Here is a 27,096-nt window from a genome sequence, read left to right on the forward strand (position 1 = left end):
TGCATGGTAAATTTCAACCTGGGTCACACAGCAGGACTTCATCTCAACAAAACACAAGTCAACCAAGGAGAGTATTGAGTTAACATAGCTCAATATAGTCATATAGTTTTTGACCCAGTGATCCAATCTCTGGGCATCTTCCAACAGAAATGAAAATCTGTACTCATCAGATTGATAGGAATGCTCGAAGCATTGTGGGCAACAGCTCCAAACAAGCTCAAACCTACATGTTCACTAAGAGAGTTAACAAGGTGAGGCCTATCTAAATGAGTGGATTACAGTCCTAACAATGTGGAGGAAAGTCACAAAGATGACATTGAAAGAAAGAAGTCAGTTGAAAGGACATGCTGTGCGTTTTCTGTCTTGTATTAGACAAACTCCATGACAGAGTGCAAACCATGATCATCTCCTGAGGTCATGACTGAAATGGCTTCTATGTGTGTCTAGAGATGGTAGGAAAATTAACAAGTCATGTCCAAAGGGGTAGCAATTCAAGTCTGATTATGAAAGGAAAGAGAAGAGAACGTGAGATCAAGTCAGAATTCCAATTGCCAGGAGTGGTGACACACCTATAATCCTAGCACTGGGGAGGTAGAGGCATTGTGAGCTCATGACCAGCCCGTTCTACCTAGTTAGTTGCCTCCACAAAAGAAGGTAATTCCATCAAATAACAGCCAGACAGAAGCTGAGTCTGTTAATGAGGTAGAGATGGAGTACTGAATAGGAGTAAAACTGGAGAGACGTCCACACATATAAGGGAAAGACAGGCCAAGTGGCAAACACTGCCAGAATTCACGGGGAATGAAGTCTATTTGCAGGAGTGGAAAGTCACCAGCAAGCTTAGCAAGAGCTGCTCTGGAGACTTAGCGTGTCATGTCAAGTTGGGGTGGGCTGAGGAGTGGGTGAGAGGTGCGGACAGGAGACAAGGCTGTTATTTCAAATTCCTGCTGCTGTCGTGGAGGAGGTTCTGTCTGGGAGCAGTGAAGAGTGGCCTGGAGGCCTGCTGGGCAGATCCACCTATCACATCCAGAGAATATCCGGAACAGATTTGCAGTGGAGCAATGATTTGTTGCCTGATGCACCAAGGGAGTCCAACACAACACGGAAAACACAGGTAAGGCGCTGTTCGAAAGGACTGATAGGATCTGGGTGTGTAGTCAATTGATTTGAGGATACGTTTAAGGAAGTGAGGTCTTTTGTAGGTTGTATGTCAGGAAGAGGCGGTAATTCTATGACTAGATTTTTTTTTTTCTGAGACTAAGAAAATATACAGGGAACAAACTTGTGATTGGTAAAGCAGCAGCAGTTTTTGTTTGCTGTGAGATGAGGGATGTTTGGTAATTTTTGTGGCTTGGCCTATATTGGTGTCTTCTCTGGACTCTAACCCAGTGGAACAGCGGAGACTCATCCTACTCGGGTCAGTCAGAGGCCGCTTTGCCTGCTCAATCGCGCTGGGGACAACGGGCAGGTGCGGACCTGCCTCCCTTCGTCCTGAGCTTCCAGGGCTCCACTCCTGACGCCCTGGCCGCAGCACACGAGACCGCGCGAGTGCAGGGATGACTGCCACTGTCGTGGGGGACCATAACCCGGTACGGACGTCAGGCTCGGCTTCATTAGCCCGCTCTTCCCGGGAAACGCCATTTCAACCTGTCAGGCGATCAGATGCCCAGGCCAGAAGCGCTTTGCGCTTGCGCAGCCCCGCCCCGCCCCCGCGCGTAGCACTCTGGGGCGGCGGCTGCGCGGCGCGCGATTGGCAGGGCCTCGCGGGGTGACTGACGGCGCCGCCGCCGCCGCCGCCCAGGGTAGCGCGGAGCCTCCGCTCCACCGCTCCGCCGCCCGCCGCCATGGACCTGTTCGGGGACCTGCCGGAGCCCGAGCGCGCGCCGCGCCCGCCTGCCGGTAAGCGGCGCGGGGAAGAGGGCGGCGCCGGGGTGCGCGGCCTCCGCCATCTTCGCGCCACTGCCGCCTCAGCCTCGGCCTGTGCCTCCCGGGGCCGCGCGACCGCGCTGTTCAGGTCCCGGCCTCGCGTGGCCCACGCTCGAAACCCCGCACCTAAAGGTCGGGACTCCCTGGGTTTAATTTGGCCATAGCAAGACTCGCAGCCGGGTGCTGTGGTCCCGGGCCTGACTGCGTGCTGGAAACCCCGAGAACTTAGAGAACAAGTTTCGACTCCCGTTCCCTCGGTGCGGGACTTGCTCGGCCAGCCCGGGAGGCGTTTGCAGCCCTCGTTTTGGGAACGTCTTTGGCAGGGAACAGGAAGGTGGAGAGGACCCAGCTTTTGCCTTCAGAGCGTTCAGGTCTGATCACAAGTGAAAAGGTTATAGACCGTGGGAAACACTTAGCGCCCGGTGGAACGGTACCTGAGAGACTGGGGAAGGAGGCGGCTTTTCCTGAGGGCTTCTCGAGATGGAGAGCAGGAGGGTTTGCAGGGATTCGAGACGAGGAAACAGTGTTCAAAGGGGGGAAGGGCTCGGGTCTCTGGCTTTGCCGGAGCGTGGCCGGCTAGCATGGAGGAATGCTGGGGCTTGGGGCCATGAGGAGGTATTGTTCTGTCCTCTTCAGGGCCCGTGTTTTGGCTTCTCACCTGCGCGCCTCCAGACTTTCCTGAGATGCTTTGTAGTGTCGTCTTTGTGCCGTTGCTCCTGATAATGGTACCGTTACTTGGGCCCACCAACCACTCTGGAGCTTCTAAATGACGGGGTCTTGAGTCTGTGAATTTGACTCAGCCATTCCTTTCGAAGCTAACCACCGTTAGCGTTTTGAGTAAAGCTGGCTTTATTCGGGTAGTCTGGCTTCTGTCATTAGAGAATAACCAGCATCTGAATGTGCTTCGGGCAGAGTTTGGATTACCAGGTGTGCCTGGAAATCTGTCATCATTGTAGTCCTTATTGCTTTTTATCCAAAATCAATTTGGCTCTTCTCCGAGGTCAAGGCTGTCTTGATATGACATAAAACCTTACAACTTATTAAAACTTGGGTTGTGTAGATGGGGTGCAGAGGGCCCATCAAAGCTCCCCCCCTCCGCACGCCCCTTCCCTTTGCTTGTCAGGAGGATGCTGACAATGTTACAGTGTATTCTTCAAGTTTTAAAACAAAGAAGACAGACTTTTAGAATTTGTGGAGGACAAAAGTTGAGGGCTAAATCCTGAAGAAGTTGGCAGAATTGAGATTCAAAGTTACTGTAGCAAGCAGTTAAAACAGACTAGATGAACCTAACCCAGGGTGACGCGTCTGTAACCCCAGCACTCTATAGAGGCCCAGACCAGAGGATTTTGAGTGCCAGGCCAGTCTGGGCCACATAATGAGACTTTGTTTCAAAAAACAGCAACAGTACCCACAAAATAGCTACAAAACACCCTGCAAGATAAAGTTTTGTTTCAATGTGTACAAGTGTTTTGCTTGCAAGTATGTTTGCACCACCTGTGTGTCTATAGTACTTGCAGAGGTCCAGGAGGGAGTAGGAACCCCTGGAATAGTTGCAGACAGTTGTGAGCTACCATTTCTGTGTTGGGAATTGAACCCAGGTCCTCTGAAAGACCAGCCAGCGCTCCTAACTGCTGAGCCATCATCTCTAGCTCCAAGATAATGATTTAAATCATCATTACTATGATTTAACTGGTTTAATATGATTTAGGCTTTAAATTTTAATTTCCATACCATGCTGTTTACCAATCTAGCTGGTGGTGGGACCTGGGAAAATGGAACCAATAAATGAGGCAGTAGCCACCTTTATTCAGAGCATCAGACATTTACATTCTGAGGGGTGAAGTGTAAAGTGTGCAGTCACAAGGACAAGCTGAACTTGGCAAACATTGGCTTGTATGTGTAATAGGTGATACCTCCTGCAGATATTGTATAGATTAAAAAGTACCAGGACATTTAGTGGAACACATGGCCCAGGTTGGAGCACATAGTCAGGGCTTTGTAGATACTGGCTAGTAACATCCATGAGATGTGCACCATAACAGCAATTTAAAATCAGTTGCAATGATTTTGTAAAAAGTGCTGAGTGTATGGAGGAAGAAGATGCCACCCTCAGCATAACAGGCATGTTTTGTTGAATGCTTTTGTTTTGGTTTTTTAAGAATCTCATCTTATGTTCACACCCGCAAGACTTAAATTTTTATGACCTGTAAAACATGTAGAAAGTATGTGTTTTATATATATATATATATTCAGATATTGCACTAAATTAGCAGGTTTTACTGCAGGACTTAAAAGATTTTGATAGTTGAATATATTAATTAAAAACTATCTTTTGCTAAAGGGGATTTTGCTTATTTATATCAGTAGTGGAACTTTTCTCTTAGGTCTATAAAATGCTTACATAGATTGTTTAGTTATGTAGAGTGTTCACTTATTTGGTTGTTAACTGGTTGTTATTTAATTCAAAACTGCTGGTCAGAATGCAGTTAGAGCACACAGGTATGAAGCCCTGGGTTCAGAGCTGGTACCAAAAGGCAAAAACACCTGATTATCAGCCTGAGAAGTTGTGAATTCAATCCCCAGCACTTAAAATAAACTAATGTTTAAAAGTGTGTCTTAGGGATTGGTATGAAGACACGTGTCAGTAATCTCAGCAATGGGGAGGTAGAGACAGGCAGATCTAGAGTTCAGCTGCTATCAACCTAGCCACATGGTTCAATAAGAGACCTGTCCAAAAAAAAGTGTTGGGTGGTGGTGGTGGTGGGGCACACTTTTAATTCTAACACTTGGGAGGCAGAGGCAGGCAGATCTCTTGAGTTTGGGACCAAGAGCAAGTTCCAAGATAGCCAGGGCAGTACAGAGAAATATGATGGTGATGATGATGATGATGATGATGATGATGATGCAATTGAAGAGGAGCCTGGACATCAACTTCTGGCCTTCACACACACTTGTATTCATACCCGTATGCACACATGTGCACACTGTTAGTATTCAGGCATCTGAACTGGCCTGTCCTTGGGGTTCTGTCAGGATATGCCCTCAACTGCAACTACTAAAAGGACCACCTGTGCATATTCACTATGTTCCCTTTTAAAAGGACCCTACCTACCTCCCCTCCTCCTCCTCTCTCTCTTTCTTTCTCTCCCTCTGTCTGTTCCCCCATCTCCCTTTCCTCCTGCTGCTCCTGTCTCTGGAGGCTGGTCTCCCCCCTTCACTTTCCCCTTTTTATTATTTCTTTCCCTAATAAAAAACCCTTCTGCTTGAACCCTGTCGCATAGTGCTCCTTTTCTTTAATTACAACACATACCCACACAGACATGTACAGTACTTCATGGGTATTTATCTGAAAAGTATTGGAAATACAAACGTAAAAGTTGAAATATCAGAAGAAGACATACTACTTCTAAAACAGTATACAGCAGGAAAAAATGCAAGTCATAGAAAGTTAAAGTAGCGAGAAAAAAATACAATATATATGATAAAGGATTACTATATTAATATCTAATGATTTAAAAATTCACAGAAGTAATAAATAGGCAACACCTTAGTGTATGCCTTTAATTCTAGCACTTGGAAGGCAGAGGCAGCTGAACCTCTGAGTTCAAGGCTAGGCTAGTCTAGGTCTACATAGCAAATTCCAGTCTGGGTACATAGTGAGACACTGTTAAAAAGAAAGTCTCATCATAATGTATAATACCCAGTAGACACAGTGCCTGGGTATAGATAATGGGGAGTGATACTAGCTGTGATTGGAATGGTGTGCAGTTTGTTCTCTGTTAGTCTTGTGGATCAAAGTTGCAAGTTGTCTGGTGGAAGCTGACAACTATAGCTCACATACTTTGGATTTCTATTCATTCAAAACTGCAGGGTTTTGGCTAATGAAAAGTTCCATAGTATAGTGTTTATGATCCACATCTCTTCCTGGCCTTTTGTCTAAACTCAACCGTAGTGTTTATAACCTACAGTATATTTTAAAGGATCCAAATACATCTGTTTGACCATATTAGTGATGTAAAAGGTGTCCAAAGATATTCTAGTGAGCCTGTGATTATGCTGTAGGAGAACTGTAAAAGTATGAATTGGTCTTTGTAAAGTCCAAGGCAGGTGCCCAGCAAGAACCCATGCTGGGGAATCAGCCAGCTGGGTTTGAGTCTTCATTGGCCTTGGTGTCTCAGCTTCCTCTGAGTTGAGTAGTGACAGTATTTATAAAATTATTATAGTAATCAATGATTTAAAATATTTATAGCCTTAATATAGTGCCTTACAAGCAGTGAATATTTTTGTTGTACAACTAATTCTTCATTGTGGGAAATAAAATGTGAGGTAATCTCAGTGTTTAGTTGAAGTACTATGATGGTATTCTAGAAAGAACAGCAAACATACTGTTCTTTGGTGATGGTGCTGTTTGAACAATCTCAGTGTTGTGGCTAAAGAGGGGAACTAGGCTGACTTGAAGCAGGAAATCTCTTAAGTAGTTCCTGTAAGAACTGAAAAATATATGTGTTACCTATGCAAAGACAGCTTTCTCTATTGGACAATGGTAGTGGAAAGACCATGCTTAGATGAGAAGGGTTGGTTGTCAGGTTGGTCTCTTTGCTGTAATATACATGCCCCTCTCCTTAAGAGGCTTGGCCTGCTGGTGCCCTGGCCTAGTAAATGAAGTGTAATTGTCCTAGATTGTCTCAAAACTTGCGTGTATTGGTGTTTTGCCTGTATCTGTGTGCACCATGTGTGTCTGGTATCCCCATATGTCAGAGGACAGTGTTGGATCCCCTGGAACTGGAGTTATGAATTGTTGTGAGTCTCCTTGTGGGTGCTAGGAATTGAACCCAGGTCCTCTGCAAGAGCAAGTGCTCTACCTGCCGAGCCATCACACCAACTCCCAACCAGGGGGTTGGGCATTCTGATTGTTAGACCTTTGAAGTTGAGCTGATACAATGCTAGTGGTTTTGTAGAGGAATTAAAACATAAAGTAAGTACTCTTTAGTGTTCTGCTTCTTAGGATAGATTTAACTCTTTGTGTCTGTGGGTTCCTTCCATATTTGTCAATTCAACATACCACAAATTGTAACAGATTTTTAAAGTTGTACTGAGCATGTGCAGACTGGTTTCTAGTTAGTTATACTTGTTTAAGTGATACAGTCTAAGGGCCATTTTTGAAGTATTTACTGTGTATTGGGCACAGATATTCTAGAGACATTGTAAGGAATACAGGATGGCATTGGTGGGTTTTTTTTGGGTAAGATAACATTTATATAAGATAGTGACCATCCCTGGATTTGGGTATTGGAGTGGCCCAGAAACAGTCTTTCACTAATACCAAGGGGGCAGCTTTGCCTCCTGTTTCCATAGATTTTGTGTTCTTTGAGAAAAATGAGATCATTTGTGATTCTTCAATTTGTTGGGGGGGAATCCTGATAGAGCATATGTTCTTATTTGTAATATGGGAATAAAGCAATGAGACTTTGTTAGCCTTAGGGGTTTTGTATATTTTAAGGTACTTCTGACCTAAATATTCCCAAGACATTTCCTTCCTTGGAATTGATAAATTCTACTTTTCATTTTAAAAGAGGAGAATTGGGCTAGGGAGATGGTTCAGTGGGTGAAGTGCTTGCCATGCAAGTATAAAGATGAGTTCAGATCCCCACTGCCTATGTAAATGCAGGGTGGGCATGGTGAGCCACCCGTAATCCCAACATTGGGGAGACAGAGATGAATTTCTGAAGCAAAGTGGCTAGCTAGGTGGGCTGAATGAGCAAGCTTTAGGTTCAAAAGTCTCTGTAGAGAGAGGTCAAAGAAGACAGCCAGCATCCACCTCTGGCCTCCATATACACACATGACACTACACACATACCCACATTGTACACCACAAAGGATAAAAAGAAGAATTGATATCCATCTGTCTTAGTTAGGGTTTCTATTGCTGTGAAGTTACCATGACCATGGCAACTCTTATAAAGGAAAAACATTTCAATGGGTGGCTTACATTTTTAGTTAGGGTTAGTCATGGTGCAGCATGGTGGTTTGCAATCTGACATGGTGCTGGAGAAGTAGCTGAGTATCTTGGCTTGCAGGCAACGGAAGTGGTCTGTCTCACTGGGCATGGCTTGAGTATATCTGAAACCTCAGTGCCCACCTCCAAAGTTATAACCTTCCTCCAACAAGACCACACGTACTCCAACAAGGCCACACCTCCCAATAGTGACACTCCCCTTGTGGACCATTTTCTTTCAAACCAACCACACCATCTCATCTTTATATGGAGACCAAAATTATGATACCAGTGAACCTCTTGAGGATTATAAATTTATTTAAGTGAACTAACTTACATGAGGGTGTTTTTGCAAGTGGTCTAAGAAACAAGCAGCAGACAAAGGTCTGAGTGTTAGGTCTGTAGGTGCTAGGAATTGAACTCAGGTCCTCTGAAAGGGCACTATAGGAATTAAGCACACTCTATAGTGGTCCTCTATACCCAGCCATACATTCTAAGAATCCATGTAGGTATTAAAAATGTAAAACTCTGTGTTCTTCCCTGTGCATGGTATTGTGATAAAGGTGAATTTTTAAATTAATCATGGGAAGAGATTGACAGTAACTAATAATAAAGTAATCATAATATATCATAAGAAGTATGTGTTTGGGGGCTGGAAAAATTGACTCAGTGACTAAGAGCACCTCTTGCTCTTCAGAGGACACAGTTTCCATTCCCAGCACCTACATGGTAGCTTGTAACCATTTGCAGCTCCAGTTTCAGAGGATCCAATGCCCTCTTTTTGTTTTCTGGGTACTAGGCATACACATACAGGCAAAACACTGGTCCACATGAAATTAAGTAAATTTTAAAAAACATTAATTTTTTGGTGGGGACATTCTTAGGTAAAATAAAAGTTGCTTGAACATAAGTGATGTACTGTGACTGTCAGTCTGATAACCAAAATTGCCACAATGGCTTCTGACACAAGTGACAGGTAGCATGGGGACAGCAAGGACTCCCTGGATGAAGGGATGCACAGTGGACTGAGAGCAGCACAAGGTTTCATTATACTAACTTAGAATAGGGTACAGTTGAAAACAGTCATTATTTAAGAAGCTCTCCATTTAATACAGTTGGACTGCCGTTGATAATGACTAACCGAAGCTCCAAAGTGTGGGTAAAGGATCCCCTCTCCATCAGGATGTTTTTCTCCTGATTCTAGTGTGTTAGTTCATAGGTTTGATAGTTTAAGTAGACTTTTGGAAGATTTTTAGAAGCTGGGGAGTAAGGAATAGTAGTTACATTTTATGTAAAACATGGTAATGGGACATAAGACGTTTAGAATTTAAATCTTCAGGTTCTTAGGTTCAAAACAAAACAAAGCAGAAACATTCCTTGGCTTTTTTTTGTGAGGCCTGTCCATTTTCAGCTGTCTGAAACTCCTGTTCTCTCCATTGATTCACATTGCTGGTGACACCAAGTTATGGTGGGCAGAGGTCACTAAAATAGCATTCAGTGGTGCTCATGGGCCTTTGGAGGCTCCCTTTGCTTCTCACTTTACCTTGAGGTACAATAGTCATCTTTTCTCTTTGAATGATTCTCTTTTAAGGGAAGATTTTAGGAACAAGGATACAGTATGTGTAGTTTAGTGGTAGAGCACACACTTAGTATGCATTCCATCCTTAGTACTGACATTCCACTCCAGTACTCAGGATGCAGAGGCAGGAGGATCTCTATGAGTTTGAGGGTTAGCTTGGTCTATATTGAGAGGTTCAGGCCAGGGCTGTATAGTAAGACCCTGTCTCCCCCCCCAAAAAAAACAAATAATTTTTAAATTTAGTACTTTCTTTTTTTTTTTTTTTAAAGATTTTATTTATTTATTATGAATACAACATCCTGCCTCTATGTATGTCTGCGCACCAGGAGAGGGCACCAGATCTCATTACGGATGGTTGTGAGCCATCATGTGGTTGCTGGGAATTGAACTCAGGACCTCTGAAAGAGCGGTCAGTGCTCTTAACCTTTGAGCCATCTCTCCAGCCCCCAAATTTAGTACTTTCTAGGGAATCATTTCATTGTTTTTATGTTAACTGTGATTGTTGGAAGCAGGGACCTTTCCATAGTAAATAGCTGTCCAGAAGAGATTTTTAAAAATATGTCTATTTAACTGAAAGGAGAAAGTCTGACTTGTAGCACCTAACCCAGAGCAGGGAGAGTGTGATGCTCCCATAGACATCTGTCCTGGGTGACCATATGCAACCTAACTCAGCAGGGGAGGGCATGGTGCTCCCTGTACATGTCTTGTGTTGGGTGAGCATCTGCAACGTAAGCCAGAACAGGGAGGGCACGGTGCTCCCTGTAGACATCTGTCCTGGGTGGCTGTATGCTCTCTAAACAAGTTTCTGTTTTAGGGAAGGAAGCACAGGAAGGACCCGTGCTCTTTGAGGACCTGCCCCCAGCCAGCAGTACTGATTCAGGTACAGTCTTCAGGCTTTCCCAGGTGTGTGTCAACGTCTACTCATCCTGGGATTGTAGTTGTCTCAATCTTTCTCCCTTTCCCCCATTTTTAACACACAGATGTTTTAGGTGTTGGCTGTCTTTAAGTTTTGAACCCATGGCCTCAGGTAAGGCAGAAAGACCTGCAGTAGCTAATCCTGAGAAGTACTACGCAAACACGACGAGCAGTTTTCTCTGGTTCAATTCAGTATTTTACTAGTTGAAGTAAAATTCAGCTCTTTAAGACAGAATTTCTATTTCCTTTGAAATCATAGGACTTTAAAATAGGTTCCGGATATTATTCCCTGAAGAATGAGTTACCCTGGATTGACACAAGTTTTGAGTTTGTCTCAATAACCTGTTGCATAGGTGTCCTGGTGGGATGGATTCTGAAACTGAAGCCTGGTTGTTCATTTTGGACTCACTCTGGGTTCTTCTGTGTTTCAGGATCTGGGGGACCTTTACTCTTTGATGATCTCCCACCTGCTGGCAGTGGCGATCCAGGTAGGCAAACAGATTCCAAGGTATGAATGGAGGTAATCCTTCTTTTGCTACTGTGTAAACTGTATCCATGGGTTTTAGCAGGATTTTGAATGGCATTGAAATACAATACAGGTAAGGTCCATTAAAATTGAACAGGCAGGGCTGGAGAGATGGCTCAGAGGTTAAGAGCACTGACTGCTCTTCCAGAGGTCATGAGTTCAATTCCCAGCAACCACATGGTGGTTCACAACCATCTGTAATGAGATCTGGTGCTCTCTTCTGATGTGTAGACATACATGGGGGCAGGGTGTTGTGTTCGTAATAAATAAATAAATCTTTAAAAAAAAAATTGAACAGGCAGCCTGAGGAGGAGACAGAGATTAGAAACCTCAGTACTACATCACCAATTTGTTTCTTGAACTTTGCCTTCATTTGCTAGGTTGACTTTTAAGAATTAAGATTCATGCATGGAGATACCTGCCTGTAATTTCAGCATTCAGAAGGCTAAAGCAGAAGGAACTTGAGTTCCAGACTATCCTGGGCTACATAGTGAGCCCATGTCTCAAAATAATAATAATAATTTAAAAGGTCAGAAATTTACTCTCAACTTTGATGTTAACCTTTAAAATTTTTCCATCTACTACTCTGACTCGCCTCATGTTGTCCACAATCACAGATACACGAGTGTTCTGTTCTTTTTGTGTTCTCTTAGGGAAGAGGGAAGAACGATGGGTATACTGTTGCTATAGCCAAAGACTGGTTATCCCATCTAGTTAACAGCCCCTTGCTTGGAGTTGCTGTGGTGGAGACTGGGGAGAAGCTGCGGGTGGTCCTAATTTTTTGTGTGTGGTTAAAAGTTCCATTTTTTGCCAAGTAGAAAGAATACTTGATATTTTCCCAAATAGGCTTTTGTTTCACAGGTTTATTCCTGTGAAAGCAGTAGGCTCACTTAGAAAAAGCATTTAATTGTCTTATATAAGAATCCCAAAGTTTTCAGGGCTGTGGACTCATACCAAAGAATTGAAACACAAGTACATCAGCCAGTGCTCTTAATTATGAGGGTTAATATGCAAAACAAGTGTTTTTATAGATTTAATTTAAAAATAACTAATTTCTTAGCTACTCATGGGCAGAAACAGTAATGATTAGAAGAGTTATGCAGCACTGTTGAGTTACATATATAATCTGGTACCCAATATTTTGGATTTCTTGGAAGACTGCTTACTCTTCTCAAGAGGGCAGAAACCATTTGTGGGAGTTGACCACATGCTAGTCTGTAAGGTAAGTCTTAGTGAAGAGTCTTTCCTATCCAGACTGTGTCCTGTGATAGGTGCGGAGGAATTCGCCTGGAGGTCAGTAGCAACAGTGTAAATTAGAAAGGGTACAGAAAGGGAAACTGGGACTCAGTGATGCTGATGGAGACTTGTAAATACCCTTGACATTTTCTTATTAAGTTGCTCTTTCTTGCAGGGTGTCGTGTATTTTGTAAAACCATTGTAGAAATACGCCCGTTTGCAAGTAGCTGAATCTTGAATCTTAGCACAGAGCCTTTTCTTTTTGCTAAAGAATGGGTAATAAGTGGCCACAGAGAATGCTTACAGACATTTGACATAACAGGCACCATAAGAGATGGTTTATGTATCTTGTCTCTATCAACATTCACACAGTTCCTGGAGGTGGTATGCTCTTACCATGTTATGAGTGAAGAAACTGTGACTGGAAGATTAGAAACTGAAGTTAGACCTTATGCATTCCAAACACATGAGCACTGCTGGGGCAGTTAGGTATGGCTTGAGCACAGAGGTAGGGACAGCTCCAGCAGCACTCTGTGCCTTTCAGGTAGAGCCTGCCTTTTAACCTCATTTTGAGCCTTTTAGGAACATTGTTACTTGTTTGGGAACATAATGAGTTTGCTTATAACTTTTGGAAATTTCCTTATCAATCACTAAGGGTCTGTGGATGTAACTATCATGAATATGCTAAAAAGTGTCTTTGTATACAAAGTTCTGCTACTGAGAAACCTGCGGGACACAGACTCTTAGGCTCTCCATTCTGCCTGGATGTTGCCCTACATCCCCAACCAGGAGTCCTAGCCTTAGGCACTGTATGTGCTGGTCCTTGCCTAAAATGCCTTAGTGCCTCTTGGGCTTGACTGGACGGAGCCTGGTCTGCTGGTGACTCTGGAGTCTGTAGCTGTTTCTGTTTGACTTTTACGTCATTTCTAGGTTCTCTTGCCACATCAGTTTCCCAGGTGGTGAAGCATGAAGGGAAAGGAGCAAAGAGGAAAACTCCCGAGGAAGAGAAGAATGGCGGTGAAGAGCTTGTGGAAAAGAAAGTTTGTAAAGGTTTTCAGACAATTTGAAAACAAATGTATTAGATTTCATATCTTAAACATCCCAGAGCAAAACCAGGCCTAGCTTCCTAACTGCACTACTTCTCTAGGTTTAAGAAGTGGGCTCCACCCCCCCATGCCACCCCCAACACACACCCTTTGCAAATGATTTCTAAAACTGCCCTTGCTTTTCATGCACTTGCCTGACCTGATAGGAAACCAACCGCTTTGTCCTCAGAGTTGACAAGGACTTAACTTCAGAAATGGCTGACTGACTTTTGACCATCCAGTTTTCCTGACTACTAGTCTTTGCTTTAGAATGCTTGATTAGCTTTGTCTGAGAGAAATGGTTGTAACTTTCACTTTCAATATTGACTGAGAGAAACAGTTGTAGATTTTCACTTCCTGCATTGACTTGAGAAATAACTGTAGACTTTCACTTCTTATACTAAGAGAAATGGTTGTACACTTTAACTTCCTATGCTGACTTAGAGAAATGTCTGTAGACTTTTACTTCCTGTACTTACTGGGAGTAATGACTGTGGACTTTCACTCTCAGTATTGACTGAGAGAAACAGTTGTAGATTTTCACTTCCTGCATTGACTTGAGAGAAATAACTGTAGACTTTCACTTCTTATACTGACTGAGAGAAACAGTTGTACACTTTTCCTATGCTGACTTAGAGAAATGTCTGTAGACTTTCACTTCCTGTACTTATGAAAGAAATGGCTGTGGACTTTTACTTCCTTCTGCCATTGGCCACAATTGCCCAGTAAGAGCTGTGGCAGTAATGTGGCAGTGCTCCTGGGACATGGCCAAAGGCATCTCTTCTAGAAGTGCTCCAGGTACCAGCAGAGAACTTAAGCTAGCCAGAGTCTAAATTTGGCACCATTCCATACTATAGCAGACTCCCTGCTCCTTCATTTCCTCAGTTGGAATAAAAGTGACTATTGCTACTATTGGCAGCCTGGAGCACAGAAATGTACACTTTTTCAGGTTCTCCAGCAGAGTATTTGACAACTCCACTGATCTGAATTCCTTAGAAACTGGACTTTTCTGTCCTCATTAAATTATTGCCAGATTAAAGTTACAATTGGGGATCTCTTTCCCTGGTCCCTGGTCCCACCTCTGCATGAGGTAGCACTTCTTTGATTCCTGCTGCCTTAGGTGGAGCTCTTCTGTGCTGACTGCTGGCTTCCCGTGTCTGCCACAGCTCCAGGCTTTCTGGCAGAACCCCGATTGTGCTGTAGACTTATAACTAGGGAGATACCTTGAGGGATATTGCTTATTTGTACCACTGTGATGTTGCTGAGTAAGGCCACCGTAGAACCTCTTATTTGCTCTGGGACTAGGGCTTCTACAGGGTAAGGCACAGTTTTGTATTGGCTTTTTGTTTTCTTTCCTCAGCCTCTTCGGTGATCTTTGGTCTGAAAGGATATGTAGCAGAGCGGAAGGGTGAGAGGGAGGAGATGCAGGATGCCCATGTCATCCTGAATGACATCACTGAAGAGTGTCGGCCTCCATCATCCCTCATGTGAGTATTTACATTCCAGCGAGCCTGGTTGATGTTTGTTTCTCCTCTGTTCTACTAAGCTGTCACTGTTTGAGGGTTTTTCTCCAAGAAAGACTGATGAATGAGTGGCTTACTTTTTGCATCAGTGGTTCTTAGACTTTTTTTGAGTTATTGGTTAACATCTGAGGATATTTTGTTGTCACAGTTGGAGCAGGCATTTGCTGTTGGTATTTGGTTGGTAGAGGCCATTGCTAAATGTAGGATTGCCTCTCAACAAAGACTTGCCCAGGCTGTACTTTCAGCAGGATTGCACTGAGTACTTAGTGGAAAGTGGTCCCCTGCTGTGGACTCCTCACAGTGACTGCTTAGCTCTGGCAGAGTACTCTTACTTTGTGTCCTAGAGAGTGGATGGATTGACTGGAAGTTGCTGAGTAAGGTCTGCAGGAAGTGTGGGTGTGGTGGGACTTGGTTGTCATCCTATCCTGAAATCCCAGCACTCAGTGGATGTTGAGTTCCTGGCAAGCCTAGACTGAGGCTCTGCCTCCAAGATAACACAACAAAGTGAACCCAGCAGAGTCTGATGGCATTGGGAGAGGCTATACAGATGGATAACAAGGGCCAGAAAGTCCAAAAAAGCCAAAATGGCCTGGAAGAGAGAAAGCAATGTTTTTAGCAGCTGCACACATGGAACTGAAGCCTCTGATCAGGTCTCAGATCCGGAAGAAAACAAGCAGACAGCATCACATTGCATGACTGTTAACATTCTGTTATATACATAGTATCATGTTTGAATAATTACATAATTATACATTTCATCTGTAATTTCTATAATCGAGAACTATATAATGTGCATACTGTGTTTTTCCCTGACACTAGTTGATCATTAACGTACAGTGTGCTAACAGCTGTTGTCCAGCTCATCATTATGGTAGATGACTGTTGCTTCAGAGCCAGTGATCATGACAGAGATAGGAACATAGTGGTTTCAAAGCTTGGAAAGGACCTTGGGGAAGTCTCCCTACATAATACCCAATTGCACAAAGATAGGTTGCAAGTTGTATGAGGCTTGTGCATAATGTCTTACATTGCATAAGAATTCAAAAGAGTGAAAGAAGAGCTGATCTTAACACTAAATGTCATTTCTCATAGGCAGTTTTCTTTCTTTCATTTTTTAAATTAATTTTTATTATTGTGTATGCTCATGACATGGGCAGAGGGTGTGTATATGACATTGGTGCCTGTGTGGAGGTCAGTGAACAAATTTGTGGGTTTAGTTTGGTTTTCTTCATTTGCCAGTCCATTGATTTGAGGAATTGAACTCAGGTTGTTATGCTTTCAAGGTAAGCTCTTTACCCAGTGAGCCATCTAGGTGGCCCTGAAGTAGGTTTTTATTTTTTGGAGACATGGTCATACTACATAACCTTGTTTGGCTCAATATGTAAACCAGGCTGGACTCGAACTCACAGAGATCTGTCTGCCTCTGCCTCCCTAGTACTGTGATTAAAGGCATGTGCTACCACACCTGGCTCCTGTAGTTTGTTTTTGTTTTGTTTTGTGGCTTTTACCATGTATGTGGGTTTTCTGATAAAAACTGAGTAGGAAATAGAAATAAGTCTATCGCCATAAACTTTGTAGTCAAGTATTAGTCAACACTCCTAGAACTTCTCTCTTGTTCTTATGGATATTTTTTGACCAGAGTCTTGGATGAATAACTTTTTTTGCTTGTTAAACAAAGTCTGATTTAAAGTCTGATAAAAGTTCTGAATTCTAACTTTACTGTCTGAAAAATATAGGTTAGTTTTTAAATTTTTATTTATGTGTATAAATAAGTATTTGCCTGCATGTGTGTATATGTACAATGTGCATGCCCAATGCCCACAGAGGCCAGAAGAAGGCTTTGGTTCCCCTGAAACTGGAGTAATGGGTGGTTTATGAACTACCACATGGTGCTGGGGACTGAACCTGGGTTCTCTGCAAGAGCAACAAGTGCTCTTAACTGCTGAGGCATCTCTCCAGCCTACAGCTTAGTTTTTGAAGCAAATGTGGTTTTGTTTGTTTGATGTCTTGAGATGGAGTCTCACTCTGTAGGCCAAGCTGGTCTTAGTACTGACGATGTAGCCTAGGCTGGTTTCAAACTCTTAGCAGTTTTCTTGCTCCAGCCTCCTGTGTTTTGGGATTACAGGTGAGAACTACTATACTAGTCTCAAGTTTGAGTTTCTAATAATTAAGATGCATGAAAGTTACTTAAGTTTTATCTCTTAAACATTACTATCCTCCCCCCATTACATGTCAGTGTGACTTGTATCTCAACAGTGTGACTTGCTCTGTCTTGATGTTCATTGTTTGATGTGGTGATGTCTGCATGTAATCCCAGCCCTCAAAAGCAAGGGCATAAGGGTCTGTAATTGGAGGCTAGACTGGGCTAAATATGGAGCCTCTGTCCAGAATTAAACAAAACAAGCTTTAGTGAAGAAGTGTAATGTTGCTCTAAGGATGTAACTGACTTTTAATTAATTTTTCCAGTACTCGGGTTTCATACTTTGCTGTTTTTGATGGACATGGAGGAATTCGGGCCTCAAAATTTGCTGCACAGAATTTACACCAGAACTTAATCAGGAAATTTCCTAAAGGTGAGACTGAAAATTGAGTGAACAGTTGACTTGTCTCTACTGTTGGCATAGTGGAGTCTGTCAGGTAGCTTGTTGGGCCTGATGGGCCTTGGGTATAGCACAGTGGGTTGTTCACAGCATATCATGCATGAGGCCCTAGACTCTGTCCTCAGGACCACATATACTGGGTGTGATGGTTCATGAGGTAAGAAATCATAAATTAAATGTCATTCTCAGCTATGAAGTCTGACCAGTCTGGGCTATATGAGAAGCCCCCCCCCCAAAAAAAAAAGGTCATTGGCTTTTCAAGGAGTGAGCTTAAGGGTTAGAAGTAAGGGGCTGTGTGGATAGAGCATCAAATCTTGGCTTCTTGTCAAGTGTCTGGGATGTGTTTAGTGTCTTGTCTGCCTCCACACTGGGAAAACCAGTAAACCAAATTCACATGGCACTCATGCAGAGAGGAAACAGACATTGTTAATAAGGACATGCTTAGAAGTACGTTCACATGTAAAACAACCAACAGAACCACAGTGGGCATCAGTCTTCCTCTTGAGTGGTTACTCTGTTTGACACTTCTCTACCAGGAGATGTAATCAGTGTGGAGAAAACTGTGAAGAGATGCCTGCTAGATACTTTTAAACACACCGACGAAGAGTTCCTGAAACAGGCCTCAAGCCAGTGAGTGTAACTCCATGTAGAATGCTAAGTGTTGTGTTTTCCTCAATACCTTCTGGATCTTGTGATGCTATTTAGCACAATACTTGGTCTCAAAAGTACCCACTACCACGTATGCTCTTAAAACTCTTACCCACAAAGGATGTGGGGCCGGTGAGATGACTCAGTGATCCAGGATGCCACTAATTCTTATGACCTGAGTTCAACCCTGGAACCCACATGATACTTTCCCAAAAGTAGGCCTTGCCCTCCACACATATGTACGTGGACACCATTCATGTACACGCAATAATAATTTTTTAAGTTAAAAAAGAGACAGGGGCTGGAGAGATGGCTCAAAGGTTAAGAGCATTAGCTGGTCTTCTAGAGGTCCTGAGTTCAATTCCCAGCAACCACATGGTGGTTTACTACCATCTGTGATGAGATCTGGTGCCCTCTTCTGGCCTGCAGGCATACATGCAAACAGAACACCACATAATGAATGAATGAATGAATGAATGAATGAATGAATGAATGAATCTTTAAAAAAAGAAACAGAAAAGACAAAATTCTTTTTAAAAGATATATGTTGGGACTGCAAAGGTGGTCCCGTGTTAAAAGCACTGACCCAGGTTCAGCAGTTTCCAGCACCCATATGGTGGCTCAAAACTATCTGTAACTCCAGTTCCAAGGGATCCAATGACCTCTTCTGGTCTCTAGGAGCACCAGGCATATACTTATACACATGCAGGCAAGAATTCATACACATAAATAAAATTAAATATGTTTTCAAAAAAAAAGCTGTGTGTGCCAGGCAGTGGTAGCGCACACCTTTAATCCCAGCACTCGGGAGGCAGAGGCAGGCGGATCTCTGTGAGTTCGAGGCTGGGCTGGACTGACAGCCTCCAAAACAATACAGAGAAACCCTGTCTCGTAAAAACCATCATAATTATGAGAAATCTGACTATGTTAGAATTATTTGGCATTGGTTTTCATTTTCAAGAGAGGGTCCTGGAACTCAGAGTTCTGCCTGCCTCTGCCTCCAGAGCACTGAATTGAAGGTGTGAGTGACTACCCCAAGCCCAAATCTTGACTTCACATGCAGCACAGGGCAACCCAGTTAGTTCAGCCCTTTGACTCAAGTGGCGTAGCATGGTGGCAGTATCAGAATGAATGCTCATATCTGAGCCAGAAAGCAAGAGAAAAGGAAAAGGGGCCAGAGCACCCACATTTCCCTTCAAGGGCACATCTGCAATAACATTCCACATTCCCTTTGAGGGAACTTTCACAGGACCTATGACCTCTCATAAGGCCCCATCCCCTAAAGGTCCACATCACTTCCTAATAGTGTCACTTTGGGATCCCAGCTTTTGACACAGGGGCATTTGGGGCCCCTACCCATATTCAATTCATGGAGTAGTTGAGAGCATATAGTCTGTTTTAGCCTGGCAGACTTGCTGCTTGACTTTAGAAGTTAGTTTCTGGGCACTGCCAGTAGTCACTGTGTTTCTGATGTGTTTCCCCAGGAAGCCTGCCTGGAAAGACGGGTCCACTGCCACGTGTGTCCTGGCTGTGGACAACATCCTGTATATCGCCAACCTTGGAGATAGTCGGGTATGTGGCTCTGAGCGACTTGCTTAGATGACAGCATGTCTTGAGAGAACCTCAGCAAGTGCTGGTGGCTGGTTGGGCCTCCTAGGGGGGTTGCTACAAGGAGTGTTCCAGTGTGTACCTGGAAGGAATCAACAGTGAAGCTAGAGGCCAGTTTGTTCTCCCGGAAGACCCTGAGCTATCTGTTTTAACATCTGTCTCTCCCCCGGTGGTTTTCCTTGTATGCATGCTATGCTGTGGTTTAGAATGAAATCAGTACACAAGTAGCTTAGATCCTCATTTTTCTGACTGTAGTTGGTATTGAATGAAATATTAACACTGCCTTTCCAAAGCATTGTGACTGCAGAGTAACTTGAACACTGTGATAGGAAAGTACAAGGCCAAGTCCATCTGCAGAGTCCAGGGAGAAAGTCCAGGGTAGTGTAAGAAATGGCCTTGTTCAATGGTGTCCGGCCTTCTGTTGTCATGACTACTCATACTTAAGCAGCCTCTAAACCCTTCTTCTCCATGGGTTAGGGTTTGTTAGGCATCACTAGAAGGGCAGCTCTGAACTTTAGGTGACAGCCTGTCTTCATGGAGCTTATATTCTTGGGAGCCCTGGAGACTATTCTGGTATATAAGTGTTGAGAACAAATGCCAGAACAGGAGAGAAAGTGGGCCCTCCTCAGTTCTTTAGGCCCAGTCTGCACCCTGGTTCTTTGTGGGATTCCAGGCATATTACTCCCCTGGGCTTCAGCATCCTCTCTGAAACAGACACAGTAACCATGGATATGGGAGCACGCGTGGGAGCAATGCTTGTTTGCTCATTTTTTCACCCTTCATAGACTCACAGACTTCTGACTCTGACCGTGGTGTTGGCCAATGCTTTCCTTCCTGTCCCTGATGCGACAGTGGCCATGTGAGCGATTGGCTACCGTCAACCAGCAAGGCTTATGCCAGAATTGACACTGACACTGGAAATTTCTCATTGTGAATGTGTTTCAGTGACTTTCCTATTTGCTATCTCTTTGATGCTGGATTTGTAGGTCAGCAGGTGCTGAGTGCAAAGTCAATTGCTAGTCTCTCCCTTTGATTGGTTCCTAGATCTGCTCACTGAATTTCATGGCTTGTGATCTCTACCCTCTCAGGCAATCCTGTGCCGATACAATGAGGAAAGTCAAAAACATGCAGCCCTAAGCCTCAGCAAAGAGCACAACCCAACTCAGTATGAAGAACGCATGAGGATACAGAAGGCTGGAGGGAATGTCAGGTATCCAGGGGAGTTATGGGTGCCAGCATGAATGGTACATCGAAGTCCGCATTTTGGGGTTCACTCTCAGTTGTACCAGTGTATATGGATAATTTGGGGCGTTCGTTTGTGTCTTAGGAGAGGCAGAGAGTGAGCGAGAAACATTTCTTCCTGATTGAACAGAAAGAAAAACCTGTCTCAGGTCGATACTAACCACTTACTATTTTCAGTGTGTCTGAGAAGTTTCTAAATACTGTCCTTGTTTGTTTGGTTGCTCATAGTTTTTGATACAGGGTCTCATGTAGCTCAGGCTGGCCTTGAACTCAGTCTGTAGCCAAAGCTAGCCTAAACTCCTGATCTTCCTGTCTCCAATGCCCCACTACTGGAATTACTGGCTTGCCTTACCATGCCCGGTTTAAACACTGCCCTTTATTGCACTGAATAAATTAGAGTTTCCACCAAAGAAAAACTTTTAAGTGGTTAGTAGGACAGATTCAGAGCTAGAAGTGGTAATACCTGTAGTCTCAGGTACTTGGGAGACAGAGTATTTGAGTTCAGAAGTTCAAGGCCAACCAGGGCAATATGGTAGGCACTGCTTCAAAAATCAGAGTGTGTTGTGGGTTGACTTGGGACTCTGACATAGGACCATGTCTGGCTCAGTCCTGAGCAGTTTCAGGGAATACAGCACCCTCTTCTGGCCTGCATAGACATGTGCATGCACACAAACACAAGCACATACACATTAATGCAGAATCATGTTTAGATTCAGGTTTTCTTTTCTTTTTTTTTGCAAAGATGTTTATTGTGGCCTGGCATGTAGCTTAGTGGCCCCCCTGCTACCATGAATGGCCCTGGGTTTAATTGACAGCACTGAAAATAAAATTATGGGACTGCCCTGTCCTGCAGAAGACTACTGTCTGTGCTGAGTCTCAGTTCTCAGCTGTGTGCACTGCACTGCACAGATGGTCTGCAGGGGTGCATGAGCTGTGGTTCCCGAGTCTTGCTTCCTGTCAGCAGCTGGCCTCACAGGACAGTGGTAGAATTTCTTCTGAAAAGTAGGGAAACTATCAGCCGGGCAATGGTGGCAGGTGGATCTCTGTGAGTTCGAGGCCAGGCTGGACTGACAGCCTCCAAAACAAACCCTGTCTCTGTCTGGTAAAACCAAAAAAAAAAAAAAAAAAGTAGGGAAACTGTCTGAGTCTTTGCCCAGAGTCTGAACAGCGGTTCTGGCCTGGGGTGGGATAAGGGTTCTATCTTTTGTTCTGCTCTCCTGTGTGTCCTGCCTGTGAGCAACTGTGTGAATTGTGCTTTTCTTGGTGTGATAGGCTGTCCCAGGCATGACTGCTGGAGGCTTCTTTGGGGGCCTCCACTGTTCTGCTGACATTTGCCCAGCTTTAAGAAGTGGAGCCTGTGTCGGGTGCTCATTTCAGGGTGTTCATTCTTTCTGAGCTGGCTCAAGGAAAGAGTTAAACACTATACACAAAATTACAGGCTCGATGACTGTTCCTTAACCCAAATTTCTCAGTACAACATTTTCTCTTCTTTTTTTTTTTTTTTTTTTCCCCCGAGACAGGGTTTCTCTGTGGCTTTGGAGGCTGTCTTGGAACTCGCTTGGTAGTCCAGGCTGGTCTCGAACTCACAGAGATCTGCCTGCCTCTGCCTCCCGAGTGCTGGGATTAAAGGCGTACACCACCAACGCCCAGCCATTTTCTCTTCTTTAGTATTTGTAGTTCTTTCCTATTGAAAACCTGATTTGTAATGAAAGTATATATACTTTTTTTGTCCAAATAGCTTCAGAATCATAGTCACAAAGTTACCACTGTTTAAGAATTTATACATTCTTTGGTGTTTTGCTGTACTTGAAATGGACTGTCACAGTGCTGTACACACTGCTCCAGAGATCCTGTCAGTGCTGTGCTCCAGGGGTGAGGGGACTGTTCTTGTGCTTCTGTCACTTCCGTGGTTATTAGGATCACTAGTTTTGGTTTTCAGTTTCAAAGGTTTTTCCTCTATAAGTTGCATGAAAGATAATCTCCCTCATTGTTGGAGGAAATGGAGAATGAATAAGGCAGCCACTGTGGAAACTGCAGTTCCTTCAGGTTACATGGGATCACATAGGACTCAGCAAGCCCTGTACACCAGTGGTTCTCAACCTGTCGGTTGCCACCCCTTTCAGAGGTCACATGTCCCATATTTATATTATCAAGATTACAGTTACAAAGTAGCAGCGGAATAATTTTGTGTATGGAGGCTCACCACAACATGAGAGAAACTGTATTAAAATGTCTTTCAATTTAGGAAGGTTGAGGACCACGGCTACACCATGTTCTCAGCAGCCACAAGAGGGCAGCAGTGTGGTATACATTGGCAGATGACTGGAGGATGAGCATGTAGTTATAAAGAACACTGTTACCAGCCTTCAGGAGGCATGAAGACCTCATGGAGGCTATTTGGATGAATCTTAAGTACAGTGTGTGGAGTGAATAAGCCAAACACAAAGAAGAAACACTGTGACTCTCCTGTTGAGGACCCAGAGTCCTAGAGCCTGGGATTAGAATGAGTTGGTGCTTACCTAGGAACAGAGGTTTATTTAGTTTGGGTAGAGAGAACTTTCCAGGAATGGACAGTGGTTTTGGCCTGGCTGTGTGCCCACTTGAATGTCTATAATGCCACCAAACATCTTAAAATAGTTAATACGGTTTATGTTGTGTGTCTCTTACTCCCTTACCACATAGTTCAAAACACAAATTGAGTGAAGGATGTTTAGAGAGGGTATGTTTTCTTCTCTGTTTACTGATATTTCTTTAAAAAAATAAGCAACTCTATACATGATCACTACAATGAAGGTAATATACAGCAGGGTTACTCTGAGAGCACAAAGAGAGATTATTTTTATTTTACAGGGAAGGATCTAACCAGAAGGGAGAGGCTTTCTGAATGAAGACAATGACATTGCAGTCCATTAGCACCATGCACCTAGGCCTGGACTAAATACTAGTCTCATGTCCTCAGGGACCAGAGCTTATAGTCGTACTCATGCTTACACACTGGCTGTGGCATCTGCTCTCCAGGATGGAGCTCCCCCCTTCAGCCTAGCTGCACACAGCAGTATGAATGAATAGGCTTCACTGAGATGGCTTTCCCACATGATAGAGAAGTCAGCAGTCTCCTCCTCTCTTCAGCAGCCAGATGAGCCCAAATCCACAGTGGGAGAACTAAGAGTAGGAAGTTTCTGCACACAGCTATGGTCTGAGGGCTGCAGAGGAGGTTCTTAAAGTGTAGGTGCTCCCAAGCTGAACACCCATGCTCTTCCTGTTTGGTATTGCTCCCGAGCACTCACTCTGTTTCAGTTGTATGTAATACTGTGTATTCTAGAATGCTCTGCTTTCCCCAGGTGCCAGCAGAAGTCTTTAGGGATTAAAAACACATTCAGGGTAGTTGAACTGAGTCACTGGGTGACTAGGACCCTGAGGGGCCAAGGCTGGGCTGAATCCTGTCTCACCCATCTGTCCATACAGCATCTCATTTGTGACTTAGGAACCTCAGTGACACTGAGCTACCACACTCTTTGGCATTTACTACGTTTTCAGAATGATGGCCTGAGGCCCATGTGTCACAGTGAGAAGCTGGGCTAGGATGATTCTTGGGGGCAGTGGGATTCCACACTAGTTCTCTTGGGTCATGGTGTCTACTCTAGGTGCCTCTTCCTATTTATAGGTCATCCCCTCTTTCTTCCCTGCTCCTCACCAAACAGTGTGGGTGAGAATATAGTGAGAGTATGGGTGTAACACTGCCAATGAGAAGCGAGCACTTAAGCATCTAGGAGTCATAGCCTCAGCGGTTCTTTGAACCTAGCATGCAGCCCACACTCTTTCCTGGCCACCTTAGCACAGGCTGCATGTGCAGTCACTTAAGGGCTTAGGACCCACCATTCTGTCAGTAACTAACTAGGCATGGGAAATTGGGGATGGGTGTAGGCATTGTAGTGAGGTTCACTGTTGAGCCCACCAGTGGTTCTGTTGGATGGTACCAGTTGTCACCAGGATTAGAATGACCTAGGATGTGTCTGCCTCACCTGAGAAAAAGAAATGTCAGACCAGCTGAGCGGTGGTGGCATACACCTTTAATCCCAGCCCTTAAGGCAGAGCAGATAGATCATTAAGAGGCCAGCCTGGTCTACAGAATGAGTTCCAGGATAGCCAAGACTACACAGAGAAACCCTGACTTGAAAAACAAAAATGTCGGGCCCAGCTATAACATGATCTCTCAATTTCTGCTTTTGGGGACCTATGACCTGTCAAATTGAGAGTCTAACATTGTTCCCCTCATTTAGAGATGGGCGTGTCTTGGGCGTGCTGGAAGTATCCCGTTCCATTGGAGATGGGCAGTATAAGCGCTGTGGGGTCACATCTGTGCCGGATATCAGACGCTGTCAGCTGACCCCCAATGACAGGTAAAAGCACATGTCACCAAAAGTGTTGGTGTACATGCATAGGGGCTTGTTTCTCTTGCCGCCTTGACTCCAATCTGTGTTCCATCTTTCCGGGGGGGAAGTTGGGGTGAGTAGGCAATGTGCCTGGCCCTGGGGGTGCAGAGACAGACCGTGGTGCCAGAGAGCAGCATCTTGTGTGAGTGGGTGGGGAAAATGGAGTCCTCCTTGTGGTACAGCATCCCACCCACAGCTAAAGGGAGTTTTAGCTTTCTTAATTCTATTCCTTTAAAAAATAAATTTGGCCACTGAGTTGTTGGGCAGACACAAAGTAATTGGTTTGATTTTTGGGTTTTTTTGTTTGTTTGTTTTATTAATTTATTTTTATTTGTTGGTTTGTTCGTTTCTGAGACAGGGTTTCCCCGTGTGGCTTTGGAGGCTGTCCTGGAACTAGCTTTTGTAGACCAGGCTGGTCTCGAGCTCACAGAGATTTGCCTCCCTCTGCCTCCTGAGTTCTGGGATTAAAGGTATATACTACCAAGCTCAATTGGTTTTGGTCTTTTGAGACAAGGTCTTCTGTAGCCCACCTGGTCCCCAACTTGCTCTGTAGCCAGAGTGACACCTTCTCTACCTCCAGAGGACCGAGATTACATATGTGTGTGCCACTGTCCTTTTGTTTTTGTCTTTAGGGTGCCGAGTCAGGCAGCCAGCCACTCTTCCACTAAGTTGTCCCTGGATTACCTCCTTTTCAGGGTCTTGTGACTGAAACCCCCTTGTTTCTTCCTAATACCTGTAGGTTCATTTTGCTGGCCTGTGATGGGCTCTTCAAGGTCTTTACCCCAGAGGAGGCTGTGAACTTCATCTTGTCCTGCCTTGAGGTAAGACATCTTAGAGGGCATGGCACGTGTCTCAGCTGCGCTTTACTTCTGTAGCCCTGTGTCAGAAGCCTTGAAGTCTTTCCAGCATAAACCCTGCTGGGGGCTCACCAGTCACTCTCCTGCCAGCTTTGTTAGGGACAGAGCAGGCCCTAGTGTCTTGGGAGAATGACAAAGGCAGATGTCCTGGTCACTCAGATCCCTTCCCTTTGGTAGGATGACAAGATCCAGACCCGAGAAGGGAAGCCTGCTGTCGATGCCCGCTATGAAGCTGCATGCAACCGGCTGGCTAACAAGGCGGTGCAGCGGGGCTCCGCAGACAACGTGACGGTGATGGTGGTGAGGATAGGACACTGAGGGCCTGCACACGAGCTCTTGACTTGCGGGTTCGTCTGTGCAGTGCGTGTGTGCTCCTGTGGGACTTCTATGGTTGTAAATAAAGGTTTCTTTTTTTCCTAGTCATTTGAGTTCCTTTAATTTGCTTTGAGTGACTGGTCCTGAGTTAACTGTTTGCTTTAGAATATACTCTGGGTCTATCCTGGTCAGAATCATCCCAGGTTTCCTGGACAGGCCCATGATGGCTTGTTATGTAGTTCACGTGTTCTCACCCTCATTGTGACTGCTTTGGGGAAGTGGGGTGATGGAGTGGCACTCGGGCCCTGTTCAGCCTTCTGTACAGAACACATGAGCTTTCCAGCAGGAAATGCTGGAGCACGGCCCTTAGATGCGGTTACCACATGGAGTGCCATCCCACCGTTTCCTAAACAACTGCATTCAGCTCACTCTAAAGAACTGTGGGCCGGGTGGTGGTGGTGCACGCCTTTAATCCCAGCACTCGGGAGGCAGAGGCAGGCGGATCTCTGTGAGTTCAAGGCCGGGCCGGACCGACAGCCTCCGAAACAATACAGAGAAACCCTGTCTCATAAAACCAAAAAAAAAAAAAAAGAACTGTGGGCCTGGCT

At 44.5% G+C, this 27,096-nt stretch overlaps 1 protein-coding gene across 2 annotated transcripts; it reads left to right on the plus strand.

Annotated features, from left to right (window-relative positions):
• Positions 1 to 1,750: 1,750 nt before the first annotated feature.
• On the plus strand, positions 1,751 to 26,592 carry LOC101828971 (ILK associated serine/threonine phosphatase). Of its 2 annotated transcripts, XM_040753021.1 has the most exons (12): positions 1,751 to 1,899; positions 10,315 to 10,380; positions 10,847 to 10,903; positions 13,108 to 13,227; positions 14,623 to 14,749; positions 17,252 to 17,358; positions 17,922 to 18,015; positions 19,518 to 19,605; positions 20,730 to 20,851; positions 25,164 to 25,283; positions 26,056 to 26,137; positions 26,351 to 26,592. In XM_040753021.1, the coding sequence occupies exons 1-12, from the start codon at positions 1,845 to 1,847 to the stop codon at positions 26,489 to 26,491; spliced, it is 1,179 nt and encodes a 392-aa protein (XP_040608955.1). In that variant the 5' UTR covers positions 1,751 to 1,844; the 3' UTR covers positions 26,492 to 26,592. The 2 variants fall into 2 exon arrangements, with proteins under 2 accessions (XP_040608955.1, XP_040608956.1); XM_040753022.1 differs by lacking the exon at positions 10,315 to 10,380 and having other exon boundaries at positions 1,752 to 1,899.
• The last annotated feature ends 504 nt before the right edge of the window (positions 26,593 to 27,096 follow it).

The sequence above is a fragment of the Mesocricetus auratus genome, unplaced genomic scaffold, assembly GCF_017639785.1.
Source record: "Mesocricetus auratus isolate SY011 unplaced genomic scaffold, BCM_Maur_2.0 Super-Scaffold_100010, whole genome shotgun sequence".
Taxonomy (NCBI): Eukaryota; Metazoa; Chordata; class Mammalia; order Rodentia; family Cricetidae; genus Mesocricetus; species Mesocricetus auratus.

What these genes read in the sequence shown, in the direction of transcription:
- LOC101828971 (XM_040753021.1), top strand. Translation starts at nt 1,845, where the DNA reads ATGGACCTGTTCGGGGACCTGCCGGAGCCCGAGCGCGCGCCGCGCCCG. An exon ending in CGCGCCGCGCCCGCCTGCCG is followed by an intron (nt 1,900 to 10,314) that starts GTAAGCGGCGCG and finishes TTTCTGTTTTAG; the next exon opens with GGAAGGAAGCACAGGAAGGA. An exon ending in TGCTGGCAGTGGCGATCCAG is followed by an intron (nt 10,904 to 13,107) that starts GTAGGCAAACAG and finishes CGTCATTTCTAG; the next exon opens with GTTCTCTTGCCACATCAGTT.